At 52.8% G+C, this 22543-nt stretch overlaps 1 protein-coding gene across 1 annotated transcript in view; it reads right to left on the reverse strand.

Moving 5' to 3' along the window:
* Positions 1–3890: 3890 nt before the first annotated feature.
* LOC149520909 (adhesion G protein-coupled receptor E2-like) overlaps positions 3891–22543 on the reverse strand; it is a 38503-nt gene continuing 19850 nt past the window's right edge. The window contains exons 11-22 of the mRNA XM_089774865.1: positions 20786–20890; positions 19174–19351; positions 18518–18637; positions 15076–15278; positions 14307–14477; positions 13962–14141; positions 13211–13500; positions 12667–12733; positions 11807–11898; positions 11378–11546; positions 11155–11262; positions 3891–10694 (exon numbers count right to left, since the gene is read on the reverse strand). Coding sequence (XP_089630991.1) covers positions 10593–10694; positions 11155–11262; positions 11378–11546; positions 11807–11898; positions 12667–12733; positions 13211–13500; positions 13962–14141; positions 14307–14477; positions 15076–15278; positions 18518–18637; positions 19174–19351; positions 20786–20890 — 1785 coding nt within the window. The 3' untranslated portion in view covers positions 3891–10592. The remainder of the gene's footprint in view (positions 10695–11154; positions 11263–11377; positions 11547–11806; positions 11899–12666; positions 12734–13210; positions 13501–13961; positions 14142–14306; positions 14478–15075; positions 15279–18517; positions 18638–19173; positions 19352–20785; positions 20891–22543) is intronic.

Here is a 22543-nt window from a genome sequence, read left to right on the forward strand (position 1 = left end):
ACAACTGCAGCCGGGGGGCTCTCTCTCTCACACACACACACACAATATCACACAACTGCAGCCGGGGGGACTCTCTCTCTCTCTCTCTCTCTCTCACACACACACACACACACACACACACACAATATCACACAACTGCAGCCGGGGGGGGCTCTCTCTCTCTCACACACACACACACAATATCACACAACTGCAGCCAGGGGGCTCTCTCTCTCACACACACACACACACACAATATCACACAACTGCAGCCAGGCTCTCTCTCTCACACACACACACACAATATCACACAACTGCAGCCACGGGGCTCTCTCTCTTTCACACACACACACACACACACACAGACACACACACACACACACACACAATATCACACAACTGCAGCCGGGGGCTGACAGAATTGCTGGCCCCTAGTGTGAGGAGGGGCTGGCGTCACACTCCCAGAAGGGGCGGAGCCTTGGCTAGAAGGGGCAGGGCTAGGGTAGCCAGCCCTCAGTGCTGCCCAGACCACGCCGTGCCCCTGCCCCAGCCTCCCGGGGTGCGCAGTGCAGGGATCCAGCAGTGGTTTAAAGGGCCCGGAGCTCCGAGTGCTGCCGCTGCCACAGGAGCAGCAGTGCCAGCCAGGAGCCCCAGACCCTTCTGAATGGCCAGGCCCTGGGGCAGTTGGCCCCTTTGCCCCCCCACTCCCAGCTGGCCTGACCACGGTGCTCATGGGTGATGCTAATTCGGATCTGTAACCCCGGGCTGAGCATCGGTGCTTCTGGTCCAAGGTTCCGTCCCTGACCCCAACCACCCACCCGGTTAGGTTACCTTTCAAACTGCCCTGGGTCCTAACTGGGCTGTTCCCTCTTCGCTGCTGTGACTCACTTGGGGTCTCCACCGTCTGGGGCAGGAGGCAGGGTGGGGGGCGGTGCCCTGACATGGCCCACGGGAGTGCCTGAGTCACTGTGTGGAATAAGACACCCGCTTGTGCGGCAGGAAGCCCAGTGGGAACTAACAGCCAGCACACGGGGCTCCCACCCAGCCTGCTAACCGTGGCGCCAGGGAGGAAGACGCCTGCACAGCTGAGAAATCCAAGGGGGCCCAGAGCAGATGCCAAACGCGGCGGGAGAATCTCAGCAGGGCCAGGAGGACCCAGGGACACGGGCTGGCCTCCATCCCCTCCCCACGGTGAGACATGCCAGCTTCTTTGCTGGCTGGCGAGGGCTCAGCTGCTCTGTGCGTGATGTTCCCGGGGGAGAGGGCAGGCAGGTTCCTTCCCTGTTTGCTCCTTCATGGTGCTGGAAAAAAGGTCAAAAAAGAGTTTGGGTTTTCCTCTTCAAAAGCAGATCAGAAATGGGGCTCTCACCTGCCCTGCCATCCCTCAAAACACCAGGGGTGACTGGAGGGGCCAGCAGGCCTGACAGCATCACACACCCTGCGCACTACCTGGGAGGGGATGTGATTATTTTCCATTCAAAGATTTGCAAACTATGTGATCCAGAAATTGCTCCCATTTACACCAGTGTTAATCCTGAGTTGCAGTCTTGATTGCACTCTAGATTTGCACAGGTATAGCTGGGAGCAGAGTTTGGGACATTTTTGTGGGTGCCCATTTAACTCAAATGCCTGAGAGGCAGTGGGGAGAAAAGCTCTTTTAGCTAAAGATGCTCCACGCAGATCCTTGCCCCTTTAATTGCTGTCAGGTTTGATCCAAAGTGGGTCCCACTCAGTGCTGGGGGTAAAACCAGGATGTGACCAGGACAGGGTCATCAGAGCCATTTTCCCCCTTTCCAGAGGCCCCCTCTCACAAACCGGAAGCTGGTGATCCCCACCCTCATCATCATGGCCATCAAGCTGCTCCTGGTAACCTTGGTTCTGCATGTCTGTGAGTATCCACCATGCCCCAGCTCCCTGTCCTAGTCAGAAATTGTTTGGTGAGGGCCAAGCAACAGCTGACAGAGCATGGGCTAGCAGAGAAAGTATGGGACTGGGCCGTAAGAGGCTTGAGCTCTATTCCAGCTGGATGACCAAGTCACTTTAACACGGGCAAGTCCTGCTGGGAGCTGTACCAAAGGAGGTGCTACTTTTTCTCCTCCACTGCCCAGCAGTGGCAGGCAGCCAGAAACTCTTGTTCGAGCCAGAATGCCGACCTGGTGGTGATCAATGACCAAATGGAGCAGGTACGACCCCCCCTCTCCTCAGCTTGCTGTGGGGGAAATGCATCCATTCAGAGGGCTGTCATGAGGCCTAGCCTGTGCTCCAGGTCTAACCCCCACCCTCTGCGTTCTCTCGAGAATTACTTGGCCCGTAGAGCTGGGTCCATACATCACTGGATCAGCTTCACCGACCAAGGCACTGAAGGCGTCTGGCTCTGGGTGGACAACACTCCTGTGGCATTTACGTAAGCAAGGGGCCATCCTCTGCTCTCCCCTTCCTGCCCCAGCCCTCCCTGGCTTCCCGTGCTCCTGTGGGCACTTTCCACCTCTGTAGCTCCAAGGGATGCCTGGGATGGAGCCCCTTGTGCTGGAGTTCATCCCCTCAGCACTGCCCCCCTGCAGGGCACTGGATCGAGTCTGGCCTAGGTCTGTAGGCATTGTGGCATTGCTGAAATTAATGGGTAGCAGGTTTAAAACTAATAAAAGAAAGTTTCTTTGTGGCAGAGTCCTTGTAATCCCAACAGTCCTGTGCCCAGGATTCCTGTGCTCACCTAGGGCAGGGGCTAGGGTGTCTCCACTCCAGGCTGCTTGCTCCACACTGGACACTTCATTGCAGACAGCTCAAAGCAAATACAATTTATTAAACAGCAACCAATTTTGAAAAGGAAAACTGGGAAGGAAAACACCACCCCGCTCTTCGGCACGGAGACCTCACACAGTGTCGCTGCAATGTCAGGGCAGGTCACAGTCTGTTTCCTGTAGGTCCCAGGCCTCCTGCTAAGGCCCTGACTGTGCCACAGGGATTTTGCGGGTTGGGCACTTACTCTGGTGGTGGCCATGTACCTTCAGGGTCTGGGAGACAGGAACCTTCTCCCCAGAATCTGCACCCAGTTGTGGTTACGATCTCCCTCCAAATCTGGCCTGCAAGGTTTCTTGGCTAGGGGTGTCTCCCGGCTCTGGGCAGTAGCCTAGAGCCTCCTCCCTTTCCCCAGCTGCTCACGCACCAAGCTTCAGACTGCGCTAGCCCAGCTCTGCTCTCTGCTGCCAGCTCTCTGGGCTGCTACTCTGGTCCCTCTGGCTTTGTGGTTTCAGCCCTGCTCCACCATGGATTTGCTGTCTGCGCTGTGTCCCTGTCTCTGGTCGGCCCCGCTCTGCTCCCCCACTCAGCTTGGACTCCTGCTGTCTCTTGAGTTTAGACCCACTGTTTGACCCAGGCAAATCCACCTCAAACAGGAACCCCCCATTCCCTGAGCCCCCGTTTGCCCGCCCGCCCTGTCAATCAGGCTGACTAGTAACATCGGTCTCTCCCCATTGCTCCTAGGGACTATCAGCGTTAGGGTGTAGATTTCTCAGACCCTCCCCTTCTGTTTGGCTCTGCAGTGAGCCAGCTACCCACTCCCCCTCGAGTTTTAGTAAGGAGCCAACAATCCTCTTACATTAGTCGGACCACAAACCAATGAGGGAATTCAAAACAATTGTCAGCAGAGGGGAATGTAACCTGGCCCAAAGCAACAGCAATGGCAGCAGCACTGCAAACACTTACAAGCATTGAGCTTATGATGAAGGGACCAAGGGACTCCAGCTCCAGAGGGGTGTTTCCGGATCAGCGTGTAACTTTAGAATGTCCCAGTGTCATAAGTGCCCAACGACTGACAGTTAGACAGGAAACGCAAAGGCGACTGTTGACCAGCATCTCAGACCCCACAGGGCAGAGCTATGCTTATAAGGAGCACACGGGATCTTTTCAGGGGAAAAGGCAATGCGTCATGTTTATTGAGAATACAATATAAGCAGCATATGGGGACACACACACACACACACACACACACACACACACACACACACACACACACACACACACACACACACACACACACACACACACACACACACACACACACACACACACACACACTCTTACGACCCTTGCTGATGTTGTTATAGTTCCCAGTCTGTAGCTTAGACCAATCTAATGGCCAGTTAGATTGGGCCCCAGCTGGGGAACTGGGTTCTGCTAGTTGCAATCCAATAGTTCCAGCCTTTGGGAGACAGAACCCAAAGTCTGATGGCAAGACTCCCCATCTGTTATCTAAGTGCCTTCTCAGACAAGTCAGTGAGTTTTGCTGCATCATGTTTAGATCAGAAACTTTACAACAAAGGGTTATCTCCAGATTGCTTTCATCGTTATTCTGCATCAACAACCCGAGGACTCTTTTGGGGGGTTATCACGTTCTGGTTTTGGTGGGATCTTGTTTTCTTTCCTTCCAGGGATTGTCTTAGCTTCACTGTTATCAATCTGCCCCTCATTAGTTACTGAGTACAATGGGCACCGCTTTTGACCATCGTGATGCAGAAATGACCTTCAGGTTTATCTTTACCCAGGCTCTCATTCCTCACTCACACTAGTGAGTAAAGACAGAAACAGCACCGAACAGTCTACGATGAAAAGTGACGATTCCAAAATGTTCCACAGTAAAAGGCAAACACAAACATTCTTAAATCTTACGTGAAAAGAATCATCCTACCAGCAAAAGGGTGACCATAGTGAATCACAAGGATTCTTCTGGTTTGCTCCTGTCTTGACATCAGCAACAGATGCAAGCAGCTTGTCTGATGCATCTTTAGCAATGGCACTAGGCTGTTCCCTTCTGCTAGTGAAAAAGGGTGGCAGGCAGGGTACACTGAGGCACTTTACATTGCATAAAACGTACAGTCTGTAATTTGCTGATAATGGCCTCCTCTGGAAAGGCCATTATCTTTGATGACCTGGTCATCTCCAGCCTGATCCTGGCCTGCATATTTATTCCTGCCTCTGGAAATTTCCACTACATGCATCTGACGAAGTGGGTCTTTGCCCACGAAAGCTTATGCTCCTACACTTCAGTTAGTCTATAAGGTGCCACAGGACTCCTCGTCGCTTTTGCAGATTCAGACTAACACGGCTACCCCTCTGATCCTCTGGAAAGGACAGCTGATCCTTCTGAGGAAAAGAGCTACAGAAAGGATAAGTTGTATTAGGGTACAGGTCCGACACAGGCTGATCCACCCTCCATCCTCAACAAGGGGTCAGAAGTGAAAGGTTCTTGGTATCTCCTCAGCCACCGTTGTAAAGTAGTAGGGAAGACACCCTCTGTGGGTTCCTGATCCGTATGCCAGCTATTCTACCTCCTGAGATTCTACTCTTAAGATCCACTAACAAAATCATCCAAAGCACAGGATTTGGGGATGGGATACTCCAACTACCCAGACATCTCTTGGGTGGGCGCAGAGCAGGGCGCAGATTATCAAACGAGTTCTTAGAATGTATTAGGGATAGTTTTTTATTTGAGAAGGTGGAGAAAGCAGGAGGCTGTTCTAGATCTGATTTTGACAAATAGGAACTGGCTGAGAATTTGAAAGTGGAAGGCAGCTTGGATGAAGGTGATTGTGAAATGATATAGTCTGTGTTGCTGGTTCTGGATCAGAACTCGGAGCTGGTTTGGGTGCCACAGAGACTACCGGTGCCGATTCCCTTGGTTTGGCCCTGTTTCTGTTTGTCAGGCCGGCGGATAGGAGCCAAGCCCGAAGTGCCCGGTTTGTCTCCCATACTAACCTGCATTGGAGGCAAGGAGCAGGAGGAACAGGGCCTCTTTTTTGTATGGGCGGACTTTGGTGAAGCGGCCCGGTGTCTGTTGGCTCCAAGAGATTCCATGGGTAGGAAGGAATCGGTCTGAGTCGGCTGTAATGCCTTCTTAAAAGCATTTTCAGCCTCATCTTCCTGTCCCTTCTAGCTCGTGTTGTGAGCTTCGAACAATGGGGGCATTTCTGAGGAATATGCCCCTCACCAGGGCACCTGATATAGTGGGAATGCCTGTCTGAAGCGGGCATCAGCTCACGGCATGTGCCACACTTCTTAAAACTGGGTGATCCCGGCATAATTCTGTTAGCGTCGTTCGTCTCATCTTCTTTTTCTTTTTTTTAAAGGGCTTTTTTTTCCAATGAAACTACGCAACGGCTAATAAACTGAAGTATAACAACTACAACTATCTATATAACAGCTAAATATTAACCATTTTTGTTCTCAATTCCTGTCAGACTGTGACGAGAGGGAGCTCACTCCATCTGTGACCAAGGAGGAAGTAGCGGGAGCTGGACCGTGCATGCAGAAACGGTACAAATGGCACGAGGTGCCAAATGTGTGTGCATGGTCCAGGGGACCATTGCTGAAAAAATCTCTGATCTGCGGCTCCGGGACAAGCCCAACACAGGGACACTACTCAAAGAAGAATTAACCCCTTTAATCCTGTATTCAGGAAAACTTAAGACAAGCCCACACTGAGTAGCTGGTTGCTGACATACTGGTCAGAGATTACAGTGGGCTAGGTTTCCTAATGAATCTTCCTGTCACTGATCATCTAAGGTGGGGCAGCTCTAATGCCTCGTCATTTTCTGAGAAGAGGCTCTTCTGAACAAGAAACAAACAGGAAAGCAGATCTTTCTCCAGATCGCAGTGAGGCTACTGATCCGGGAGATGGTGTTGTCCACGTGTCAGCCCTTACCAACTCTTATCTGCATCTAGTGGCTTGGAAACACAGTCAGACCACCCGTGCTGCTCCAGGCCCCACCTGCTCCCCTGAACCTCTTTCCCCCCTAAACTCTGTCCCAGAGCCTGCACTCTAACCCCCCTCCCAGACCCAAACTCTCAGAGCTCAAATGCCTCCCTCACCCCCTGCATCCAAATGCCTTCCCAAAGCCGGCACCCTGCACCCCAATCTCCTGCCCAGCCCAGAGCCTGCTCCGGTCATTACTTTGGATGGAACGTGCACATGGAAGTCCATTCGGGTGTACAGGGGCGTCTTCCATTGTGACCTAAGTTTTTTTTTAATCAGCCACTTGAATTGTCATAGAATCATAGAATGAGCTGGCAGAGACCTCAGGAGGTCATCAAACCCAGCCCCCTGCCCAAGGCAGGACCAATCCCAACTAAATCAACCCGGCCAGGGCTTTGTCAAGCTGAGTCTTAAACACCTCTAGGGATGGAGATTCCACCCCCTCCCTAGGGAACCCATCCCAGTGCTTCACCACCCTCCTGGTGAAATAGTTTTCCCTAATATCCACCCTGGACCTCTCCCACCGCAACTTGAGACCATTGCTCCTTGTTCTGCCATCCATCACTATTGTGAACAGCCTCTCTCCATCCTCTCTGGAATCTCCCTTCAGGAAGTTGAAGGCTGCTATCAAATCCCCCCTCACTCTTCACTTCTGCAGACTAAACAAACCCAAATCCCTCAGCCTCTCCTCGTAGGTCATATGCTCCAGGCCCCCTAATCATTTTGGTCGCCGTCCACTGGACCCTCTCCAGTGTGTCCACATCCCTCCTGTAATTGGGGGCCCAGAACTGGACACAATACACCAGATGTGGCCTCACCAGAGCTGAATAAAGGGGAATAATGACATCTCTGCATCTGCTGGCAATGCTCCTCTTAATGCACCCTAATATGCCATTAGCCCTGAGCCCTGGGAGCCAGATCCATACATGCAAAGGGAAGCCAGGTCTGGCTGCATCTAGGCCTTATGTTCCCCACCCCTCATCTACATGATCCTATTTTAATCAGATAATGCCATGCTTCCTTTCTCCATGCTAGTAATGATTTTGTCGACCTGGCTTGTCTGGATCTGGCCCCCCAAGATTCCCGGCATTTGGGGAGCCCATGCTCACACTCCAGCCTTCCTGCTGCCCCACCACGGGGCTGGAGAACAAAAACTCTACTAGCCAAGGTCACATCAGTGAGGGTTTGGTTTTTTTGGTTGGTTTTTGTTTGGTTTTTCCTCACTTGTGTTCAGCCCCTGACTGATTTTGTCGGTCAGAAGCCGACAATAAAGACCACAAAAGCAATAAACCCCTTTGACATTTTAGAGGCCGAGGCCTGGGCCTTTCGAGCCTTGAGCTAATGAGAAGCTCTTGGGGAGGAACTCCCGGGAAATCCCAACAGGGAACGTTCATGGGCGATGGTGGATATCCCTGATAGTCACTAAATCTTCCCCTTCCCTCGGCACAGCTGTGATGGTGTGGTATGCTCCAGGGCTGACAGGGTGGTGATGGAATGGAATAATCCTAAGGCCACAAGCCACCAACCCCCAGAGCCTGGTAGCGCTTCTGTGATGCGAAACCTCTGAGGTGATGGAATGTTCAGGGGCCGTTCCGGCGGGAAAAACCGGTTCCAGCCGGTAAGAACCAGCTCAGCTCAGCTCTGCCTTCTCTAGCTGCTGACAGGCCCTCTGCTCAAAATGGAGTCTTGTATGTGTAGTTGGGATTGTGTTTTGCAACCTGCAGTATTTTACACTGATCACCATTGAATTCCGTCTACCATTTTGTTGTGCAGTTACCCAGTTTTGTGGGATCCCTTTGTAACAGTTTGGAATCTGCCCGGCACTTAACTGCTTTGAGCAGTTTTGCATCCTCTGCAAATTTTGCCACCTGACTGATGGCTGCTTTTCCCAGAACATATGTTAAACAGTCCCAGATCCAGTACTGCCACATGAGGACACCCACTATTCACACCTCTCATTTCAGAAAACTGACCATTAATTCTTACCCTCGGCTTCCTATCTTTTAACTTGTTCTGGATCCATGAGAGGACCCTCTCTTTCGCCCCACGACAGCTTACTTTGCTTACAAGCCTTTAGTAAAGGACCTTGCCAAAGGTTTTCAGAAAATCTAAGCATGTTAGATCCACTTGAACACCCTTGTCCACATGCTTGTTGGGCCTCTCAAAGAATTCTGCTGGATTGGTGAGGCCTGATTTCCCTTTACAGAAACTAGGCTGACGATTCCCCCCAACAAATCATTTTCCCGGGTGTCTCTGACAATTCTGTTTTTAGTGTCATTTCAACCAGTGTTCCTGGAAGGCAAGATACCATGTGGTTCTTCCAAGTCATCGCAAACCCAGCTGTCTGTTTCTAATGATCAACCTTCCTTCCCCCCGTTACTAACACCTGTCTCTGCCTAATTACTGGAGTTCCCCTCCCCAGATAGGCATCCTCAGCATGAGAGGATAACGCAGCCGCATCTGGAAGGAGGGTCCCTGCTATGGGCTTATTTCCCCTTGTTCTAGCACAGACGCTGCCAGACCAGGGTGGGACCATTCCACTGTGTCCTTGGAACCTGCCAACTGTCCCCTGACATTTCTCATACCACAAAACAAGGAGGGATTCAAAGATGATTGTCGGCAGAGGGGAACTTAACCTGAGCCAAAGCAACAGCAATGGCTGTTGTGCAAACACAAACGCTCAGCTTACAATGCAGGGACAAATCAAGGGACTGTGGCTACTGAGGGGTGTTTCCGGATCAGCTTGTAACTTTAAAATGGCCCCGTGTCATAAGTGCCTGAACACTGGCACTTAGGTAGGAAACATAAAGGCGGCTCCCAACCAGCACTTTAAACACCTCAGGACATGTAAGAAGAATGTGGGATCTTTTCAGGGACAAAGGCAAAGTGCTGTGTTTTACTGAGAATATAACGTAAAAAGCAGCATTTACACCCACACCCCCAACCCACCCCCTCACATCCCACTCCTGCCTGTGGCTTGGAGCAGCGTAATGGCCAGTAGAGAAGCAGGGTTCTGTTACTCACGGTCTGATGCTCTGAGGCTTAGCACGACAGAACCCAATGCAAGACACCCCATCTGTTATAGAATTCCTTCTCAGATGCACCTGTGAGTTTTGCTGCATTGTACGGGGATCAGTTACTTGGCAATAAAGGGTTAGCTCCAGATTGCTTTCATTGTCACTCTGCAACAGCATCCTGAGGGCTCTTTCTGTCACATTCTGGCAGAATTTTCCAATAAGTTTTGGAATGTCCTGGAGACCTTTTTCAAAAAATTTCAGAAGGTGGAGAAAGCAGGAGGCTGTACACGAGATCTTGAATTATTTAAAAATCACAAAGGAATCCTTCCAAAAGTGGAAACTACGTCAAAGTACAAAGGATGGAGATAGGCCAATAGCACAAGAATATAGGGGTAAAATTAGAAAGGCCAAGGCACAAAATGAGCTCCAACTGGCTAGAGACATAAAGGGTGACAAGAAAACATTCTAGAAATATGTTAGAAGTGGGAGGAAGCCCGAGGAAAGGGTTGGCCTGTTTCTCAGTGAAGAGGGAAACACGAAAACAGAAAATGTGGAAATGGCAGGGCCTGATGAAATGCATCCCAGAATGCTCAAGGAGCTGATTGAGGAGATAGCTGATGGGGGAGCTGCCAGTGGGTGCTGGGCACTCAACAGGTTGTTCCCAGTGGATGGACCAGCCCCCGAGCACTCATGGAGTCCGTGTCTATTGCTGGATTTCCCAGATGAATGCTCGGTTCTTTCCCCCTTTTTATTAAAAGTTCCCTTTGTTACACACAGACTCAGGGGTTGCAGGAGGGGTAGTGTGTTGCGTCTTGGAGGCACCTGGGTTGGTGTTAAGTTTTACCACATTAGTGGCTGGGGGCTCCAGCCAGTTCTGGTCCGCACTGGAACCTCAAGGGATTGACCCTGGGCCTGGCTGCTGCCGAATCCACATGGCAGCAGGATTCCACCTGGCAAGAAAAGCAGGGACATGAAGAGAGATACCAAGGGCACGGAGCTCGTTCTGTGCAAACTGGCGGGTTGTCTTGGGGAGGCGACACACAAGGCCTTTGGAAACTCTTCCCAATGCTGACTGCTCGAGGGGATGGGCCGTCTGCACTCACAAGGCTTCCGTCCCAGGGGACGCTGGGAAATATTCAGATCATTACACTGCCAGAGCCAGCACCCACCTACCCCAAGTGAGTTACCCCTGGAACTCTCCAAAGAGCCCAGGGAAGGGGCTGCGGGGGCATGGGAAAGGCCATTCTGTGCTGTGCCTAGGATGGAGGACGCCCCTGGAGAGAGACCAAGGACGTGCCCAGATGGCTCATAACAAATCGCGGGTCTCTCGCAGGGCAACGCACCCGTACAGCAAAGCTAGAGGGGACGGTGTCGCAGGCGGGTGTAGGAGCAAACCAGAGGATCTCTTACCGCCATGGTGCTGGTGGTGGGGACAGTCGACATGGAGAGATCATATGTCTGAGATTTCCTGCCGGGTGGTCGGAATCCCCTGATCCATCTCCTGTACTCCTCTCTCACCTGGGAGTCAAGGACACGGTCACTGCACCGCGTAAGGAACTCTGACGAGATCAGACATGGCCGCTGCGGGGCCGGTGAAGGAGCTGGGTGGGCGCTGACGGGCCATGGGCCTTACCTGGCGATTGAGGAGACAGTGCACCAGGAAGATGAAGGCTCCCTGCAGGCTGTTGATAACGGTGAATAAATACGCCATGAGCGTGGCTGCTGGGCCGATTTGGAGAAGACCAAGGCACCAGGTGCAGCCCAGAATGAAGAGCTGGGCGATGGCTTTAAAGGTCATTAGTCTGGAGAAAGGCAGAGAGAGCCGTTACAACAACCCTGTGGGGAGCATCGGGGTCAGCAGGGTCTGGCCAGAGGGGGGTGGAGCTACTGGCCCTGCTTTCCTGTGTGGGACGGGGTTACTGTCAATGCGAACACAATGGGACTCGTTCCCATGGCTCCTAGATACGCTGCCCCGTTCTGCAGTCCCTCACTCCCTCTCCATGCCCAGGAACATCCAAACCAAGACACCTGACCCTCCCCGACTGCTCCGATGCCTTCTCACCTGTGGCCTCTGAGGGTGGACACATCCGCATTGAGGGAGGACAGACTGCTTCTCAGGATCCACAGGGTCAGGGCAAAGAACGTCACATTTATCTGTGGGCAGCGGGAAATGTTTCCTGTGAAATGTCCCGTCCGGGGCCGGTCAGTCCAGCTCAGTCAGAGAACGATCCCAGGGGACCGAGCCGAATGCTGCAGAACTGGGATGGGACATGGCCTGGGGGAATCATCCCCTCTCCTGTAAGGTCCCCAGCAGCGCTCGATCTCTCCCTACACATGGAGCTGATGGCACAGCCAGGGCTGAGATGGATAAATGGGATCATAGAGGCCAGATTCTGCTCAGTGTTCAATATGGAGCAACTCCAGTGGAGTAAATAGGGTTCACACTGGTGTAACTGAGCAGGATTTGGCTCAGAGAGTCCAGATCTTGCCTCTAAAATATTTTCTGCACTTTTAGGCGCTAAGAAATTCCCTGCCCACCCATCCCCCAATCTTCCCCAGGGAATGGGGAGGAATACGTAGGGACAGCTGTTTCCTCCCTCCCCCCCACACATAATCACGGTACAGGGTAGCTCTGTCCCTTCCCCATTCCTTGGGCCATTAGCTAGACTGGACCAGACTTTTTCTGCCTTCACTTGGCCAAACTCCTGCTGACGTCCCTGGCAGCTGTGCCCGAGTAAAGGCTGTGGGCTGGGGACAGGGCACAGGGACAGATCCCGTGACCAGCCAAAGCGGATGAGCCAGGTGGATCCTAACTGGGTCTTTCCTTGTGTTTTATGGAAACACCTTCTCCTCCCTGCTTTCCTGAAATCAGTGGGGCTGCCGAGGTGGGAGAAGGGGGCTGGGGTTCTGTGAGGTACCCACCAGGATTATGGCACAGACTGGTCCCAGGAAACTCCAGCGAAAGCCTCTGTCCAGGCTGAGCCAGCAGCTACAGGCAGGGAGGAAGATGCGCATTACCCCCAACGTGAGAGCGTGGGGACAGGAATGTGATCACTGCTCAGGGGAGTGAGAGGGCATCACAGAGCAGTGGTTCTCTCCAGCAGGAAGGATCTCAACCTGCCTGCGACATGGCGACCCCCTTGCAGGCCAAGAGTTTCCTCCCCCACATCAACCGCAGCCTCCCCCACTTTCTGCCAACCCCACCTCTCCCAGGCTGGGTTTGTGGTTCCCAGCACCACAAACCCACCCTGGACCTTCCTAGCTTGTTCTGCAGCATCAGTCGGCTGAGGACTGGAGCTGCCTGGCACGTGGGCAACTTGGCTACTGTGCTGGGGGTGGCTTAGTGTTCCTGGGGCGGAGGAAGGGCCCCAGGGGGACAGCTCTCAGGCAGGGTGAGCAGGGCAATGCAGGCTACGGACACGGAGGCTACGTCCCAGCTCCCCTTCGCGGTGGGCGCTGCACTTACTACTGGGAAGTTCCGTAGCCTTTAGGATTTACTGCGGCAGAAATAGCCACGATCAGGGCTGGGAATCCGTAGCCAAACGGGTACATGTGTCTCTTCTTGAACCGGCTGGCGCTGGTGTAATTCACCACCTTCAGATTCCTGACCGTGAGGAAGAGGTGCAGCCCCTCCAGGAACATCCAGGTGAAGCAGGCCAGGAAGAGGTAGTGTAGGAGGCCGGCAATGACCGCACAGGCCACAGAGACCTCAGGGACACTGTAGCTGGAATGGGAACGGCTGGACATGGGGGAGACCTGCATGGGGGTCACACCAGGATTCTTGTTAACACAACTCGCCAGTTACAGCGCTGCAGAGCCGGCAGGTTCCTCAGTCGGGGGGGGGGGGGGCTGCACATTGTGGATGCAGGAAGGCAGCAGAGATTATTGGTTAGAGCAGCAGAGCAGGGCTCAGGGGAGCCAGGTTCTGTTTCTGACTCTGCTGCACATCCCCCGAGTGAGCCCTGGGCAAGTCACCTAGGAGAGGAATCACGGTCCAGGGAAATGGCGACAGGGACAGGACTGATCAAATTCCTGGGGACAGTGAGACTGAGGCTCCTGTGCCCAGTGTAAAGGAGCCTCACAGGGAGTGGGAACGTCCCCCCGGAATCCCGCCTGTGTCCTGCACACCCAGAACCCAGGGAGCCCCGGGGGTTCACAGCCGCACACCCCCGCCCTGCTGCGAGCGGAGGGGCCGATCGGGGGGAATGGGGCCGTACCCCCTGGCTGCTGAGGAAGAGCAGGTCGGCCAGGAAGAGGCAGAGGCAGAGCTGCAGGTGGAGGGCGGTGCTGACGTTCCAGAGGGAGCGGCACAGGAGGAAGGTGAGGATGGCGAGGAGGAGGCACAGCAGGGAGAGGCTCAGGCCCACGTAGGTGAGGATGGTCAGTGGGCGACTCTCCTGTAACACAGCAAAGGAGAATCCCCATTAGCCAGCCCAGCCCTTGGGTCCCACTCAGCCTTTTCCCCACAAAGCCTCCGTCTCTCCCGGGGCAGCTTTGCCAAGCTCAGGCTGAGCGCGGAGCTCGGGGTCCAGCCCGGGGAGCAGAGTCTCAAGGGGAGATACCGTCACTGCGCTGGGAGCCATTAGGATGGCGAAGCTGGAGAGATGGTCGCAGCTGCAGGCCGTGTGGGTGCTGTTCACGTGCAGGGTGGTGCAGCCGTCTGGAGACCAGCTCCCTTTGCCGGCCTCAAATTTCCAGTAAACGCAGAGAGCCACTTCCTGCTCCTTTCTGGGCTGGAAACACGACAGAACCCTCCTTACAGGAGCACAGACAGTCGTTTCTGTGATCACGTGTCTCATACCTGAGCCACCTTCAGCTCCACGGCTCTCCCCACATGGCTCCCAGTGCCCCCTGCGCCCCTTGCAGTGACCAGGGAAAAAGAATGCAGCTCCTGCCACTCCCAGAGCACAAGCCCTGCTCCTGGAGCCAAAGGGAAATCCTTGCCAGCCGTGAGCTGTGGAAGGCGTGTGGCACAAGGCTGAGCAGCTCTGGCTGCACCCAGCAGAGGGTGGTGCGGCGTGCACACGTGCCAATGAGTTTCACCCCACTGCCCTGAGCCCACTGGCTCTAGAAAGAGGCTTTATTCCACCTCAGGGTGAGCCAAGCGGTGCGGTTCCCCCAGGGCACTTTGCACGGCCACCGTGCGACCCCTGGTATCCTCCTCCAGTCAAACAGCTCCAGCCCCTCAGGAAAAAGGAGGCCTCAGTTTCTCCAGCCACTGGGAGGCAGAAAGGCAGCACCATCCCAATGCCCGGCAGGAGATGGAGCCTTCTCTATGCCCCTGTGGAGGCCCCGACATGGAGCAGAGCGAGGGGATTTCCTTCCACGCACCTGTTGATGGCGCAGGGTGAAGTTTGCAGGTCTGGAGAGGCAAATGGGTCCCCCGTCTCCGACAGCTCCGCTCACCACCCTGGAGCCGAGGTGACTCTTCTCCAGCATCCCCCCAGCCCACAGACTGCCCGAGCTGGGAAGTCTCGCATTGATGATGGAGTGCAGGGAGGAGTAGGCAATAAGAGCAGCAGCCCCGAAGCCTGCTGGGAGAGGAGATAATCTCATGCTGTGGTGATGACCCAGGCAGGTGCCCAGGGGTCACAGGGAGCCTGTAGCAGAGCTGGGAATGGAACCCAGGAGCCCTGGTCACAACTCGTTCAGTTTAGCCACTGGACCACGCTACCCCCTCCCTCAGAGCCCCCAGGAATGCCCCAGGCTGGCAGTGTGTTGCTGCAGGAAGCCGAGATGAAGATGTGGTTTTTCTCGGCAGGACCCAGAGAGAGGCTGGCCAGAGACGAGTATCCCATGGGGCTGGAGGATTAGGAGCGCTGAAAATGGAGCTTAGGGTACCTGTTACCCCACCAACCCACATTCCTATGTGAGGGACTAGCTAGGCTGGGGCATCCCTGCTCCTTCCAGTCTCTGGGATCTCTTCATACCAGAGACCCCCCCCTGAGCCATCTCCCCTCTGTGCCCCCCGCCCCTCACTGCTTGGGCTCCACGTGGGACACCCAGGAACGCAGGCTCACTCCATGCCACTCTAGGTGAAAGTCAACATCGACAGAAATGGAGTAAAAATTGTAAATGAACCAAACTGTTCCTTAGAATCGTTATGGTTACTCATTCCATGCTCTAATAACAGGAATTCAAACTGGAACAGGTACAGAGAATGGCCACTAGGATGATCCGAGGAATGGAAAACCTGTCTTATGAAAGGAGACTCAAGGAGCTTGGCTTGTTTACTTTAACCAAAAGAAGACTGAGGGGGGACATGATTGCACTTTTTAAATATATTAGAGGGATAAATACCAGGGAGGGAGAGGAATTATTTAAGTTTAATACCAATGTGGACACAAGAATAAATGGATATAAGCTGGCTAGTAGGAAGTTGACTTGAGATTAGACGAAGGTATCTAACCATTAGAGGAGTGAGGTTCTGGAACGGCCTTCCAAGGGAAGTAGTGGGGGCAAAAGATCTATCTGGTTTCAAGATTAAACTAGATGGGTTTATGAAGGGGATGGTTTGATGAGATAACATGATCTTGGTAACTAATTGACCATTCATTATCAGTGGGAAATAGGTCAATGGAGGGATGATAGGAGTTACTATAGAGAACTTTCTGGGTGTCTGGCTGATGAGTCTTGCCCACATGCTCAGGGTTTAGCTGATCGCCATATTTGGGGTCGGGAAGGAATTTTCCTCCAGGGTAGATTGGCAGAGGCCCTGGAGGTTTTTCGCCCTCCTCTGTAGCATGGGGTACAGATCACAGCTAGAGGATTGTCTGCAGCTTGGGGTCTTCAAAGTATTTGAAGGCTTCAATATCTGAGATATAGGTGAGAGGATTATTCTAGGAGGGGTGGGTGAGATTTTGAGGCCTGCACTGTGCAGGGGATCAGACTAGATGATCATAATGGTCCCTTCTGACCTTAAAGTCTATGAGTCTATGAATACAGCAGCAGTGATGTTTTACCAGGGACAGTGACTAGGAACTGCTAGAGGAGATGAAAGAGGCTGTTAAAATACAAAACTCAGTAATCACGGAGGATTTCAGTGACCCCATACTGACTGGGTAAATGTCACCTCAGGATGGGCTGCAGAGATAAAGTTTCTTGAGTCCTTAAATCAGGGCCACTCAACATGCGGCCCACAGCCCCTTTGTTTGCAGAACGCAGTGCGGTTTGGGTTTACGTGGGGCTCAACACGCGGCCCGCAGGTGGGAGCCAAAACAAAAAAGTAGCCAATAGAAAGGTCTTCTGTTGACGTGCGTTTTAGTAGTTACATTCCTGGGCTGCCGTTGCTCATTAAAAGTGCTGTCAGATGGGTGGAAACTGGGTAAATATTGCATTTTATTAATATCAGCAGAACTGACTGAAATGGGGCCTGGGTGTATATGCAACCACACTTAAGTTTTATCCCTCGGCATGTGCTGTGAGTATCACTGTGGCCCCTGGGGCTTCCAAAGCTGAGTAGCCCTGCCTTAAATGTCTGCTTCTTCTGACAGCTGTTCTGGAATCCACAAGGGTAAAGACAATTCCTGATTTAGTCCCAAGTGGCGCGCACGATCTGGTGCAAGAGGTGACTAGAGGTGGACCGCGTGGAAATAGTGACCACAGTGACAGAAGTAACATAAGGTCATTGTGGAGATACTAAATGAATCCTTTGCATCACTCTTTATGGCTGAGGATGGGAGGGAGATTCCCAAACCTGAGCCATTCTTTGTAGGTGACAAATCTGAGGAATAGTCCCAGATTTAGGTGTCATTAGAGAAGGTTTTGGAAGAAATTGATAAAGAGGAACAAACACCGAGACTATTTGGAATTCACCCAATTCTGAAAGAATTTAAATGTGAAATTACAGAACTGTTAATAGTGATTTGTAACCTGCCCTTTAAATCATCTTCTGTACCAATGACTGGAAGATAGCTAATATTTGAAAAGGGCTCTAGAAGTGATCCTGACAATTACAGACCAGTAAGTCTAACGTCAGAAAAGGGGAAAGTAGTTGAAACTATAATAGAGAACAGAATTGTCACAGACATCGATGAACAGAATTTTCTGGGGAAAAGCCAAAATGATTTCTGTAAAGGGAAATCATGTTTTACTAATCTACTAGAGTTCTTTGAGGGGGTCAACAAGCATGTGGACCAAAGGATCCAATACATATAGGGCTCGTCTACATTGGCCCCTTTTCCGGAAGGGGCATGTTAATTTCAGCCACCGTAGTAGGGAAATGCGCGGGGGATTTAAATATCCCCCGCGGCATTTAAATAAAAATGTCCGCCGCTTTTTTCCGGCTTTTAGAAAAGCCGGAAAAGAGTGTCTACACTGGCCCCGATTCTCCGGAAAAAGCGCCCTTTTCCGGAGGATCTTATTCCTACTTTGAATAAGTAGGCCAGGTCCATCAATGGCTATAAGCCAGGATTGGCAGGGAGGGTGTCTCTGGCCTCTGTTTGTCAGAGGTTGGGAACAGGTGACACAGGAGGGATCACTTGATGGTTCCCTGTTCTATTCATTCCCTCTGGGGCACCTGGCATTGGCCACTGTGCAGACAGGACCCCGGGCTGGATGGGCCTTTGGTCTGACCCAGTCTGACCGCTCTGCTGTTCTGTTTATGTTCTTATACCCCACTGCCTGAGACGCACAAGCCAGGAAGGAGCACTCCAGTGCCAGACACAGAGACCAAGGCCTGGACTGGGGACCAATGAGGAGGGAGGGAGGAATGGGGGATTCTGGGTGTGCATTGGGCCGCAGTTTGAGCCCTGGGTGTCTCCATCCCTGGTACCTTGCGTGGCTGCGTGGGTGACCGTAGTGCAGTGCACTTCCATCGTCTCCCCTTGTGCGCTCAGCTGGAAGGCCTCACTGTGCTGGCTGCAGTTCCCTGTGATCACCCGCATCTCTATAGCTGGAAGAGACCAGGGAGGGGGTGAATGACAGAGCCCCTCACTGTGAAACCCCTTCCCTGAGAATCCATCTTTCCTGGGCCAGATCCACACACCCCCTACTCCACTAGGACCAGGGGGGTTCACAGCTCTTGCGTGCTTCGGGGAAGATTAGAGCCCCCCAAGTTCCATTTATCACTCCCCCCATATCCCCTTCCCCCACTCTGCCTGCGTCTGCCTGGGGCTTCTTCCTCCCCAGCAGGGAGAGTCGTGGGTGTGAGGGGAGGCGCCTGGTTCAGCATGGCAGCCCCTGGCGGTGGGATGCCAAATGCTGCATTGATACCCTCCTCGGGCATTGCTCTTGCTCCCGGCTGCACAGGCGGGTCCGGGTTCTCTGCCCTGGCCAGGGGCCGTGCTGTTCTAGGTCTGTACTGAACACAGGAGCACACCCACAAAGCCACATCGGTTCCTACCTTCCCGGGGATTTGGGATACTGGGTATATCCCCGAAGCTCAAGACAGCCAGCAGGTGGCACTGAGAGCCACATGTCCCCTCTCACCTATAGACTCTGTGCTCATGTTCTGTGTTGCCTGCCCCGGAGACCGGAGCGCAGTGGCCAGCGCGACCCGTTCCACGCTCTGCAGCAGGACGGTCACTGCCGACGCCACCTCCCCCTCACCAATGCTGGACCCGAGGGAGGTGCGGTTCAGGAGGGAGTTGAAAAAGCGAGTGGTTTCCTGGGGACAGGAAAGGAAAGGTCCTGGGAGCGAGGAGTGCGAGGGTTCTGGTGCCACGTCCTGTGGGTTCCCAGGGGCATCGGGTGTCACAGCCTGTCCCAGCTCAGGGGCTGCAGAGCTCTCAGAGGGGGAGCCCTTTACAAAGGGGCACCATGGAGGCTGATTTGGGGCCCCACTAGGGCCTGAAGCCAAATGGGGCTAGGACCCTTGGTCATTCCTTCTTCAGCCCCGCTCCCCCACCCTCCATGCCCGGGCACAACATTGGCACAAGCCCCCTGCTGCCTGGGTCGTCCCTACGCTGCACCCTGCAGCTGCTCAGATATTGACAGCAGAGCGAGAATAGGGCCTAGATCCTGGTGCCTGAAAACCCACTGACTGATGGGCTGAAGAGGAATCCCCACTGTCCGTTAGCAGTATAGCACCTCTGATGCACAACAGCAACACCGCACACTGGAGGGTTTATGTGGATGGATAAACACAAATGTGAACTCACATCACAAAATAATAAAAACACAGTCACGTGACTAGAGCGTATGCACAGGCACAGGCCAGCGTGCACACAGCACAAAGCACACACATGCACACACACACCACTAGAGTGCACGCGTACCTGCATGCATAAGTACACACCGCACTAGAAGGCCTGTACATTAGGAACAACAACACATAGTCGACTACACAATAAACCGATAAGCACGGCTTTATCACTTAATCCTACTGACTACAGGCTCAGTTCCCCTCCCCCCCTCCGCTGCTTCTGTATCAGGCCGTAGTGAAGCGGTTGGGGGGAGGAGCTGGCACGAGAAGGGAGGCGGCTTTTAAACCGGCCCTCCATGTGTGCGGGCGTCTGTGAAGCCGCGGTGGGGGCAGGAGGAAGCTGACACTTGGAAGCAGCAGGCTTTGAAGCTGGCTCTCTGCAAGAACCGGCTCCTGCAGAGTCACCTGGCCCCCGCACCGCTGATTCTTATTCAGAGGCCGTGTGCGGGGGGGCAGGCACCCGCAGTCTCCCACCTGCCCCCTTGCCAAAATGTCAAGCGATTACACATTTACATAAATACCTGACAGTTAACGTTCCTAATGTATATGAGCGCACACACACACACACACACACACACACACCACTAGAGGGCATGCACACACACACACACACACACAGACACCACTAGAGGGCATGCACACACACACACACACACACACACAGACACCACTAGAGGGCATGCACACACACACACACACACACACACACACACACACAGCACTAGAGGGCACGTGCTCCCCCCAGCAGTAGAGGGCACAGATCTATTCTGAAGAGTGTCTAAAAGTGTCTCCCTCACCCCCAGGAGTCCCCTAAACCGGCCCAGCAGCACACAGGACTCTGGGGCGCACACAGGGGCACTAGCCGGCAGAGCACAGCCAAGGGGCGGAGTCTCTCACCTCCAGGGATAATGTTGCATTCCCCTCTCCACACTCAGACTTCAAAACCCTTAAGGTCGAATTGAGGAAAGAGCAGAATCCGCTGTTGCTCCCGCGCAGCTCTCCCTGTGGAGAGACCCAGGCAGAGGGTGAGTTCCGCGCTGGAGGGGACCCACACTGTGGCTTGGCTCATGCAGGGGCCTGAGTCTGTCACCCCAATTGTGTGACTAAAGCTTTGCTCTCAGACTCACGTGCCATGGTGCTGTTCCCACAGCTTGAGGCTGATGCGGAGAAAGAGAAAGTTTCTGGGAGCAGCTGGGATACATCTGGGCTCAGCACTGCAGAAAGCAGCCAGAGACTGACACCCTGGCACCTGCCCTGTGCAGATGACGTAGTGCTCCCGGGGGAGAGGAAAGAGGAAGTGAATGAAGATTTAGATACACATGGAGATGAGTATGTGAAAGAAAAGGCATGAAAATCGGCAGACGAAATCACACGTACATGCTCTGCGGATTCCATGCTCTTTTCCAGGAAAACATCAGGACTGTACATTTGGGGCCTGTCACTAGCAAAGCTACAGATATTTTAGAAGGGGCTAGAGCAAGGGCTTATATTTGAAAACACTTTAAGGTGATAAGTAACAGCATGAATTTATCAAAAACAAGTTGTGTCAAGCCGACCTGATAGCTTTTGTCGATAGGATATAACAAGCCTTGTGGATGGGGGAAAGCAGTACACGCGGTGTATCTTGACTTTAGTAAGGCTTTTCGTATTGTCTCCTGGGACCTTCTCATAAACAAACTAATGAAATTAAATTTCGATGGAGCTACTAGAAGGTGGGTGCATAACTGGCTGGATAAGTGTTCCAGAGTGTAGCTATCAGGGGTTCACAGCCAAGCTGGAAGGGCATATTGAGTTAGGTCGGTAGGGATCAGTTCTGGGACCAGTTCTGTTCAGTATCTTCATTTCTCTGGGAATTTCCATAGTGGTGGGGCAAAACACAGGGCAGAATCCCTGACAAATGGATTCAAACGTACCCATTTGTCAGGAAGGGGTACTGTAGAAAGGGATCTAGGGTCATAGTGGACCACAAGCTAAATATGAGCTACCAATGTAAGGCTGTGTCTAGACTACAGGGTTTTTAAAAAAAAAAAAAAAATGTGGCCTTTTTTCAGAAAAACTTCCCCTGAGTCTAGACTGCTGCCGCCTTATTTCGAAGGTAAATAGAAAGAACGCAGCAGTTTTTTTGACCAGGGAAAACCTCGTTTTATGAGGAATAACTCATTTTTCGAAGGTGCTCTTTAGAAAAAAGACGCTATGTAATGCAAACTGTGATTGCAAAATGCAGACTGCCTGGGCGCTCTCTTTTGGAAAGGCAGAAGTACTGGTTGTAGTCTAGACGCTCTTTTTCGAAAGAGGCTTGCAGTTTAGATGTAGCCAACACTGATGCAAAAAAGAAAAAAGAAAACACCATTCTGGGCTGTATTAGCAGGAGCGTTGGGAGCAAGATACAAGACAAATGAAAGAAATTTTCTTTGGCTCTACTCCATGCTTATTAGGCCTCACCTGGAGCACTGTGCCCAGTTCTGGATCCCACATCTCGGGAAAGATGTGGACAAATTATTGAAAGTTGAGGTGAGAGCAAGAAAAATGAATAAAGATCTAGAAAACATGACCTATCAGGGAAGACTGAAGAAATTTAGTCTGGAGAAGAGAAGATTCAGAGGGGACAGGATAGAAGTTTTCAGGTTCATAAAAGATTAGACAGACATCTGTCAG

Source organism: Pelodiscus sinensis, chromosome 31 (genome assembly GCF_052426305.1).
Source record: "Pelodiscus sinensis isolate ZL-2025 chromosome 31, ASM5242630v1, whole genome shotgun sequence".
Classification (NCBI taxonomy): Eukaryota; Metazoa; Chordata; order Testudines; family Trionychidae; genus Pelodiscus; species Pelodiscus sinensis.